Here is an 11358-nt window from a genome sequence, read left to right on the forward strand (position 1 = left end):
CTATAGTCTCATTATCAATTTACTCGGTAGAATTCTTTTTTAGGCAATTTATCCTACCATTAAACCAACTTAGTAAGTTAAAAAAAATTTAGAAGAAAATATCCTGCTCTTTGCATAATAAAAATAATAAAAAATTTAAAGCGGTTCTTCTCCTTTTTAGTATCAAGAACAAAAATCAAAGTATTAATTTCTTCTTCTTGGCAATCTTATTAATATATATATATATATATAAGATGGAGAGAGGAAGGGGGAGAGGGAGAGGGAGAGGGAGAGCTCAATTCTTTTTTTTTTAAATTATAAATAAGAAATAATTAAATACTTTTATTATTTTAAAATTATTTCACTTTTCTATTTACTACCAAATTCCAATCCTAATCCTCATAACCTTAAAGTAATATGATAATGTTAGACTTTTCTTTATTTTTTTTCTTTGCAAATTCTAATTTTCTGTCTCCTTCTTTCCTATCTCTTTTTCTTTTCCTAGTATTGATAAGTGTGAAAAAAAAAATTTGAGAAAACCCTTTTATTTTTATGTTTTTTGATCTCTTAAAGTGAAAAAAAAGGAAGAATAACCATTCCAATTTTTTTTACCTTTAATTATATATAAAAAAGGGTGAATATATTAAAAAAAATTTGACCATACTAGTTTGATTAACGATGAGGTAAAATACCTAAAAAATAATATTATGAACTAAAATGATTGTATCACTATAATCTAAACAAATAAAGTGATAATAACAATGTAGTAATGCTATAAAATAAAAGGATATTTTTGTCCAAAATTTCTTAACATATTGAGTTGAATTACTTATGCGAGTAAAATGACTAAAAGATAACTTTATGTGGTAAACTGATAGTAGTGATATAGTTTAAGGGAATAAAATGAAAATAACCCTTTAGATTATCATGTTTAAGGATATCAGTTATCCTGCCCGGAATGTCCGGTTGTATTTCATCTATCAGGTTTTGGCAGTTCTCTAAAAACGGCGCAAACAAATGCAGAGCATAGGGATGGCAATGGGGGCGGGGGGCTCTCGGGGCGGGGGTTGGGGCGGGGGGGAATTATTTCCCCCCGCTTAGAAACGGGGCGGGGGGCGGGGGAGTATACCCCCGCCCCATCCCCCGCCCCGCCACCCGCAAAAATATATATATATATATAAATATATATAATATGTAAGTTAATTAGTTATAAACTTATGATAATGATATTATTAGTTAGATGTATTATATAATGTATATTAGTTTATGTAATATAATTGATATTATCAATTATATGAATAATTATGCATGTCTACTAATAGAATTTATTAATTAGTTATATTAAATTTACTAATACATTTATACTAAATTTCTAATTACACTTAATAGAATAACACTTTTATCTCAAAAAAAAGCACAAACACAATAAAGAATTAGTGATTGCATTTGTACTAAAAGTGAAAACTTGACTATTTTAGTTATATTTATTTCATCATATTGGATTGTATTCAAATAACTTCTGTTTGATTGTTTTTATGAGTTTCAATTGTAAAATTACAATGAATAATAATTTGGTGATGTGTTGATATTTTAGTACTTGATTATTTATTAAAATTTAATTATAATAAAGTTATATAATAAAATTTTATTAACCCCGCGGGTGCCCCCGCGGGGGAAGCGGGGCGGGGCGAGGCGGGGGAGCGGGAAACGGGGGACGGGGGGAACTAAGAGCATCCACAATGGGGGTGTATTACACCCCCATTACACCACTCCATGACACGGCTCCAATGGGGAGCCGTGTCATGAAGATTACACGCATCACATGTATGATGCGTGTAATTCTCAGAATGTGGGCCTAGGCAACGGTACAATTTCAGCATTTCCAACGGCACCCAATATTTCCTTTCCAACGGCACCCAAATTTCCTTTCAGCATTTCCAGCATTTCCAACGGCACCCAAATTTCAGCATTTCCAACGGCACCCAACAGCATTTCAGCATTTCAGCATTTGATTTAACTTATGTAATATTATGTTATGGAGTTCAACTAATTACATTCCGAATTATTAATTAAGTATGGATTATTATGATATCTTCGCATTTGAAGTATCAAATATTTGTTTAATTTCCTACATAATTATTTTTAAAAAAATAACAATATATTATTTTTGAAACATAGAAAAAGATATATTATTCAAACTTAAAAATTAATAATATCATTTTTAGAAAATAAAAAAATTCAAAATGTACAAAATTTAACGAAAGTTAGTACTTTATTTTTTAAAAATAACAAAATTAGTTTTAAAAATTACTTTATTTATTTATGGGATATGAGTTATGCATTATTAAAATAAATATTTGATTAATTGTGGACCCATGCTATTACACCTTGTGGAGTGTAATCCATTGTGAGTGAAAGTGTAATAAAAGAGGAGAAAGTGGAATGCTGACGTGGCATGTGGATTACACTCCACAAAGTGTAATAGCATTGTAGATGCTCTAATAGGCAATGGGGCGGTGGCGGGAACCCTGCCCCGTTGCCATCCCTAGCAGAGCATCTTGGAAGTGGAAGACTGATTGATTCTTTCTTGTACTGTTGTGTTTGGTGGTTCAGTCTATTGTTTGCAGTTCAAAACTGGGCATAGCGTAGACATAAGATTTTGGTACTTCAACAAACTGGGCAAAAGGACCCTCAAGAATTCCATTTTTGGCTAAAGGCAGTAAATAGAATAGAGCAGGCTGCCAGCAACGAGGGGTCGGGCCCAACAAATGAAGACTGAAAGCAAAAGCATGTCAGTCCTAGGCCCCAAATGACTTCAATTAGAGAAGGCACCATTAATTAAAATGAACTCATTTAAAGTGCAAAACTTTAATGTAATAACTACTGGATTAAAAGCTAGTGGAGTGGTAAAATTAACTTTAGATGTGCAATTCATTTTAACTTGAGAAGTGCAAAACTTATTCCAACAAGCAGACTAGAAGCTGCTACAGTATATTCTATGAACCGTATGAGTAATGTTGCTAAATCTGTTTATAATTGATACATTGGTTAATTTAGTAATATTGTTAGAAGCTCAATATTTATTCATGATAAATTGCCTTTTGTGTTTATCTGAAAGTAAATACATGTTTTTTTTTAGCATCCGGTGTTTAATAATTGACCTATTGATATTTCACATAGTATACCCTACCCACTGGCTGCAAATCAGCTGTTGGTGGCAGAGGAAGAAGGAAGGTCCCATGCATGCATTATTTTAATACCAGCATCTAACTCGACCCGTACAAGTATCATGGGCCTGTGAAAGGAAAACATATATATATATGCTACACGACAAATCTAAATTATTATATATTTCTTGTGATTTAATAAAGAGAAAAATGCAGTTTTGGTACCTAAACTTTGACGCACGAGCGGTTTTAGTCCCCAAATTTTGGACGAAAACAAATTTGGTACCCGAACTTTCAAATTTTGAGCACATTAAGTACCCTTGACGATTTTTTTCCAAATTATTACCGGAAAAAGCAATGTGATGGTCACATGTCCGGCCGAAATGGAATTAAAAAAGGCCAAAAATGCAGTTTTGGTACCTAAACTTTGACACACAAGCGGTTTTAATCCCCAAATTTTTGACGAAAACAAATTTGGTACTCAAACTTTCAAATTTTGAACACATTAAATACCCTTGATGATTTTTTCTCAAATTATTATCGAAAAAAGCCATATGACAGTCACGTGTCCGGCCACAATTGTATAAAAAAAGGCCCAAAAAATGTCAAATGCCATTATAATACTAAGTATTAAATTTAAGGACTAATAGCGTAATAAAGAAAAAATTCAAGGACTAAATAACAACACATGAGTCAACAAAACCCAAGAACTGATACAAATGAGCTCCAATTCCAGACAAATTTTGTGACTTGATTCTTAGATTAATGTACTGGAATTGGAGCTCATTTGTATCGGTTCTTGGGTTTTGTTGACTTATGTGATGTTATTTAGCCCTTGGATTTTTTCTTTATTACGCTATTAGTCCTTAAATTTCATACTTAGTATTATAATGGCATTTGACATTTTTTGGCCTTTTTTTAAATACAATTATGGCTTGACACGTGACTGTCATATAGATTTTTTTGGTAACAATTTGGAAAAAAATCATCAAGGGTACTTAATGTACTCAAAATTTGAAAGTTCAAGTACCAAATTTGTTTTTGTCCAAAATTTGGGGACTAAAACCGCTCATGCGTCAAAGTTTAGGTACCAAAACTGCATTTTAACCTTTTTTTTTCCATTTTCGCCGGACACCTGACAGTCACATGGATGTTTCCGGTAACAATTTGGGAAAAAATCGTCAAGGGTATTTAATGTGCTCAAAATTTGAAAGTTCGGGTACCAAATTTGTTTTCGTCCAAAATTTGGGGACTAAAACTGCTCGTGCGTCAAAGTTTAGGTACCAAAACTGCATTTTTCTCTTTAATAAAATGTGATGAATATTTCAAACAATTATTGCTGTACACACCAAATACCAGATTCCACGCTATGGTCCTCTGATTTAAGTCGTAAAAAATGTTATCCGTCGAGTCCAACCCTCCGTTGGTCCTTCCCATACCAGTCGCAGGGCAAAATGAAAAAGAAACGGTTTACATCATTTTGTGCTATTTTTATTTTATTTTATTTATACTCCTTGAAAACACCTGAAGTTTTTGAATATTGATTCGACGAATCTTATGCGGGTCTTTCCCGTCATACGCGTGAACTGGCTCCGCGCAAAATGACAAGGAAACGATTCCAGTCGTTTTCTGCTATTTTCATTTTCTTTGCACGACTTCAAAGTTCAAATCCCCTCATGTTTTGACGTCAAAGTCCTCTAACGTCTAATCATTCGGTCTAATACCGTTTGAGTGGTAGAAACGGAAACCAAACCACCGTAACATTTTGACTCGGCTTTTTCTTTCATTTCATTAAAATTGTCATATTTTTTTTTAATATATTTATTTTATTAAAAACATTAAATTTCTTTTTAAACTCTTCTTCTAGTATGAGGATAAAATGAAAAAAAAATACAATCATCACTATTAAGTCACAATACATCTTGGTAGATGAAGAATGGGTGAATTCCAATCTTAGATGCTAGGCATCAGTGATCTTGTAGGACAGTTTGTCCGTTTGATTGGACCCTTGTTCAAATACTGTAAAGTTTACGGATCTATATATATAAAGCTAACGTTTCGACAAAAAAAAAAAAATCACTATTAAGTCACCATTCTTAAAATATTGAACCTATGAAATATGATAGTAAAATAATTAGGAGGGAGAAAATATTATTATAATATCCACGACACTCAGCGAAGATTCTGCGAAGCAATGGGACGCCACCACGAAGACACTTGCGGACGTCAGAAAGCGTTATGGGAGAGGCACGTGAATAGTTGTTGTGGTCCTGTGAGGGGCCCAGCGTGAAAGGACGTAAACATTGACTATTAGGGGGAGAGAGAGAGAGTTGAACGTGCGAACGTGGACAGAGCTGTCGAATTAAAAATGCAAAGTTCCAGGACCAAAAACAAAAATGCAACGCAGCAGCGATTGAATTAACTAACGAGGAGAATTGAAATGTACGATTAATTACGCCAACCATGGGTAGAGGATCAGAAAAACGTGACCCGCCAAATATGGGTCAACATCAAGTAGTGCTGAAAGGAAAAGCACAAGAAATGGGTAGGTAGAAAAGTAATACTTAATCCTTTTATATACAATAATTAGAATTAAGATAATAAATGCAAGTACAGTACTAAATATTAAATATAACTAGTCTTTAGATATAGATTCATCATTTATATTTAAATTATCTTTTACTATTGATAAGAAAAATGTATGTAAGATTCAGATCACGTGTGTGTTTTGATTGCCATTTTTCAAATGAAAATTGTTACGCTTTTTATGAACACATTTTTTAATTATTTTTTTACTTCACATATATCAAATCGTTATAATAATATTTTTTTACAAAAAGAATTCAGAAAAATATAATCCAAACAAGACGATGGGTACATCATTTTTGACATCATTCATAAAAATTTGTTTTATATTTACTTTACGATCAAAAATGAATTACTGATCTTGAAGAAATAAAAGATACTCCGTACATCTTGCGTAGCTCCAAATCCGTTTCACGTGGCGGGCGCAAGCACACAATAGCCTCCAGAAATAGGAAAATGCATCTGAAAGTTGAATGGCATATTCGAACAAAAACCTCCAGTTCTGTAAAGGACAAAAGACCTTTTCGTCTTCTTTCCCATCAGCATCTTTAGACATATTTAAAAGTTTTTGAAATATTGGGTCTCAGAGTATCTTTCCTATCATATTAGTCATGAAGTTTGAAATATTGGGTCGTGGTCAATAGCCAGGAAGAGTCCGCTAAAACTTTTCCGCATTTGGCCAGAATTTTAAGCCTCCCCCTCCACCTCCCTAATCCTTCTTTTGCTAAAACGATTCAGAGAGTGCAATCAATGCACTTGTCTGTCTGATTTAAGTGGTTCACTCCCCCTTGTCTGCTTGCCTGTCTAAGTGCAGACAAGTAAGAGTAGGAGCAGGTTTTCTGGGCTTTCTCTATAGAATAAAGAGGAGGTTAATTAGCTACGGTAAGAGTAAGAGTAAATTAGCTAATTACCGTTGAAGACAAACGCAAAAAAAAAAAAAAAAAAAAAAAAAGAATTTTTGTGTTGTTTGTATAATTCACCGACCTATAAGCTGATTGCAACTGATGCCAACACAATTGGTATTCCTTTGAATCCACTATTGAGTCGATGCTGCGGGGTTGGTGGGCGATTCTAAGACCGAGGCCAAATCCACCCAAATATTAAAACAAAGGCAGCTGCCTGTCCTCCTCACTTTCTACATACCCCCTCAGTCAAAATTTGCAAGTGGCAGACAACACTTCTCTATTGTTTCTTTTGCTTTGATTCATAGTACTATGGCTCCTAATGTTCAAGTACTTCCATGGGGAACAGCGGTTGCCGTGGGCGGTCCTGCTGTTGCATTAGGTGGGCTTTCCTTATTGTTTCTGAAAGCATTTGCTGATGATCAGAGGAGGAAGTCGTCTTCCAACCTTCCGCTGGTCCCTGGTAACTTCTATATGGTCACTCTTTCTTTATATTTCTATGATTCTGCTGAGTTACTAATCCCATATAGTTTCGGACACAGCTTATTGGTTAAAGGGTCTCCGGTCCTCGTCTTTGAAATTAGAATGGTTATTCCTTTTCTTCAACCCGCAATCCCTCCTTCCCTTGTTTGTTCTTCCCCTTTAAAAGTTCTCATTAAGGCTTTGCGTATCTTGAATAGTAGTGATATCTGCAGATTGAAACCGAACCCGGGTGAACGTTTAATTTCTAATGTACTTTTATTACTGGCGCAGAGGTACCGGGGCTACCGTTGATTGGGAATTTGCTGCAGCTGAAGGAGAAAAAGCCCCACAGGACTTTTGCTAGATGGGCTGAGACTTACGGACCCATTTATTCTATCCAAACTGGTGCCAACAAAATTGTTGTCCTCAACTCTAATGATGTTGCTAAGGAGGTATGCATATTCTCTCTTTCGCTTACAACCATTCAACAGCAAACAATACTGGTTAGTCCTGGATAATGACCTTTTGACTGCTGCTACTGTTTCAATAATGAAAAGGTAAGAGATACAAAATGTGACAATTTAAAGCTTCAGAGTAAGTGGCCTTGGTTCTAGGAACACTGCTACTCAATTTGAACATTAGATGAGAGGGCAATTTATGGATTATTATGCAGGACGATGAATTGGAATGCTCCCAATATAGGGGGATTGTCACTAACAGTATAACCTCAAAAGTTTCTGATAAAAAAAAAAGTTGAAAAATGTTCGCCTGTCATCTTTGTGTTAAGATAAGTAAGTGCAGAAATTTGAGTGACTAGCACTATGGTTTGCTCTTTTTTCCGACTTTTTCCGTAATTATTGCTTCCCGTTAGAGAAAAATCACATGCAAATTTGATTCCACTATTCTTAATGAAAGTTGATATACATGGAATGATTGGTTGTAAGAGCTAATTTTTAAAGCAGAATGGTGTTGTCTGAGTTAGCCAACCATGAATCTGGTATTTCAAGAAGTGGAAAATGTTGTAGACCTACTCTAATAAATGCCACTCCCATGACCTAATGGACTGCCTTTTTTTTTTTGACATTTGGACAATGGGGCTAAGAAGATTGGTCTACCTAGTATATCACTTTCCCCTTAATATTTGTTTACATGACATACAAGATGAGTAGCATCCTGTCCGTGATAGTTTTTTGTCATGGAATGAGTAGTATTTTGTCGCTTGTGATTTAGAATTTTCAGCTTTCTCTACCTGTCTGGATTACAATTTCTTCCACCAAGACTAAGGGCCCGTTTGGATGGTGAGTTTTTTGAGTGTTCATGTAAAATTTTTTGAGTTGTGTATTTTAAAAACTTAGGAGACTTTTTAGAGGCTATTATAGCTAAAGTTATTAAAAAACTTGAAGGGAAAAAAATCACCAAAAAACCCATGTGCCAAGTAGGCCCTAAGATTTGTCAAGGTTGTTGAGAGAGACACACATCCTATTTGCTTGACTGAAATCGTTTTGGCTTCAGCGTCCCTCTTCTGACCTGGTTTCTGTTCTGGAAATATAGCATAGTTTTGAGGAAGTTCTATTTCACACAATAAGTCCACAGAATAATTTTCAAATGCATTCTAAACTGTCCATTATCACAATGATGATATAGTAACCTTCTCATGCGTTATGTTCCTATGTGGATGTGCATCTTAAACTGGCATGTCGAAAATCACATGAACCACAGAGCAGGCTTGTTAATATTGGTGTAGTCGTTTTGTCCATTTTAACAATATGAGAACATACATTGATAAATGTCTCAAATGTGTTTGTTTGGTTTAGGCTATGGTGACTAGATACTCATCCATCTCAACAAGGAAACTATCAAAGGCACTCACTATTCTCACTGCTGGTAAAAATATTATTGCAATGAGTGATTATGATGAGTTCTACAAGACGGCAAAGAAGCATATACTCATCAGTACTTTAGGAACACATGCACAGGTTTGTAGTGTGTACTATTGCCGGGTTGCACAACTTATTCACAGAATTGTCTATATTTGTGATTATTGGCTTTGCTGATTCAAACTTCTTGTATTTCAGAGACGACATCGTGCCCACAGAGACGCACTGACAGAGAATATTTGTAATGAATTGCACGCTTCTCTAAATGAAAATCCCCTTGAAGCTGTAAATTTCAGGGACATATACCTGCCTGAACTTTTCCGCTTAGGACTAAAAGAAGTGAGTTTATCTTTTATTGCTCGAAAGGACTCCTCATATTTGGACTGGCTATCAGTATTCAAGTACTTGAAATCCTTGTTTTGGATTTGCAGGTTCTGGGAGAGGATGTCGAGTCCATTTACGTGGAGGAATTTGGAACTACATTCTCAAAGGAAGAGCTACTTAAGGTCTTAGTGCATGACCTGATGGTGGGGGCAATTGAGGTGGACTGGAGAGATTTCTTCCCTTTTCTGAGCTGGATTCCTAATAAAAGTTTTGAAGACAAAATCCATCAAATGGATCTCCGCAGGGGAGCAGCCACGAAAGCCCTTATTAAGCAGCAGAGGAAACACTTCAAACCAGGACAGGTAATCCTGCTCTTCCTTGCACAACTTGATTTTGGATTTCTATGGTTAATCTATGAATATGTAATGGCTTAATATTCATGATTAGTTAATTTGATTCCCTTTCAGGAAATAAACTGTTACCTAGACAGCTTATTGTCCGATGAAAAGGCATTTACTGAGGAACAAATAATGATGTTAATCTGGGAGGGAATAATTGAAACATCAGACACTACTTTGGTAACTGCAGAATGGGCAATGTATGAACTTGCAAAGGATCCAGCAAAACAGGTTGTCACACTCGATCCTTTCTGTAATTCCATAATGCATAGTCTCCTATATGATTTTAGCTGCTCTGATTTCACCATAATCCACAGGACCGTCTGTTTCGCGAAATCAAAAATGTTTGTGGACCCAACAAGGTTACCGAGGAGAACATGTGTAAACTCCCTTATTTGTCTGCCATATTTCATGAAACTTTGAGGAGACACAGTCCTGTGCCCGTAGTTCCTCTGAGATATGTGCATGAAGATACAGTGATAGGCGGATATCATATTCCTGCTGGAACTGAGGTGAATGCCTAACCGTGAGCTGTTTCATGTTTGCTATCCTTGCTAAGACATTTCTACCTTATATTATATACTTACTGAACCGTCTCTTACAATGTGTAGATTGCTATCAACCTTTACGGGTGTAACATGGACAAAGAAAGGTGGGAAAACCCTGAACAGTGGATTCCTGAGAGATTTCTTGATGGGATGCATGATTACATGGAATTGCACAAGACGACTGCCTTTGGAGGTGGAAAGAGGGTATGTGCAGGTGCTCTTCAGGCTATGTTGATCGCGTGCATTACAATTGCGAGGTTAGTGCAGGAGTTTGAATGGAGACTTGCAGATGGAGAAGAAGAAAATGTGGATATTGTCGGGCTTACCAACCTAAAACTTCATCCCCTGCGAGCAATCATAAAGCCAAGAACCTGATTGGAAAGCCTCAACCATCTTGGTTCATGCCTAGAGTTGGTAACTTCAGACACAATATGTAATCTTTATCTTAATGTATCTCCGTCATTTTTGAGTCATTAAGAATGGGGAATTTTATGTTCCAGCTTCTTGAGCTCCATATCTTCTGTATGGTACATAAAACGAGGGCTGAAAAATGTTGCTGTTGTTTAATGGCCTATATTAGGAAGTCTTGAGTGATGAATGGAGAGGTGGAGTAGCTTCTTGTATGAAACAAAAAAAATCATGCTGATTGCAACTTGGTTTCGAATAAATGGTTTTTTCTAAATTACAGTACCAGGGTACTCCGTAAAATATTGGCGTAGTTAAGAATTGACAGACTTGCCGTAGAAAGTAGTGCGTTTAGCTTTCGTGTGTTATGGATGATCGCTGCGTGTGTGAGAGATGAGATTCACTCTCTTTGTTTTGCTGCCTATTGCTTGAATTGTTCTCCGACCATTACCAATGTTGCAGAATTACGGTTTACCTCGAGTTCGATGAAACGAGTTCGAGTTCGAGCTTCTAATCGAGTACATATCGAGCTCAAGTCGAATAGCTTGAATCAGCTCCACCCCTGATGCTCCACCCCTGATGGCGACCATTTCCCTTCACCAACCCACACGCCCCACAAAAGACAATACTGATTGATGCCATTTATTATTCATTCAGTTGGATGTGACGGCTCTGATTGATGCTACTCACTTACTAGGCGTGGACTCTTT

The 11358-nt window shown here is 35.9% G+C and overlaps 1 protein-coding gene across 1 annotated transcript; it reads left to right on the plus strand.

The window, feature by feature from the left end:
- Positions 1–6684: 6684 nt before the first annotated feature.
- LOC113714615 (ent-kaurene oxidase) lies at positions 6685–10925 on the plus strand. The gene is made up of 8 exons (XM_027238548.2): positions 6685–7097; positions 7388–7548; positions 8911–9072; positions 9172–9312; positions 9405–9659; positions 9765–9926; positions 10013–10207; positions 10307–10925. Exons 1-8 carry the CDS (start codon positions 6947–6949, stop codon positions 10616–10618), a joined length of 1539 nt encoding a protein of 512 aa, XP_027094349.1. The 5' UTR covers positions 6685–6946; the 3' UTR covers positions 10619–10925.
- The last annotated feature ends 433 nt before the right edge of the window (positions 10926–11358 follow it).

The sequence above is a fragment of the Coffea arabica genome, chromosome 10c (genome assembly GCF_036785885.1).
Source record: "Coffea arabica cultivar ET-39 chromosome 10c, Coffea Arabica ET-39 HiFi, whole genome shotgun sequence".
NCBI classification, from domain to species: Eukaryota; Viridiplantae; Streptophyta; class Magnoliopsida; order Gentianales; family Rubiaceae; genus Coffea; species Coffea arabica.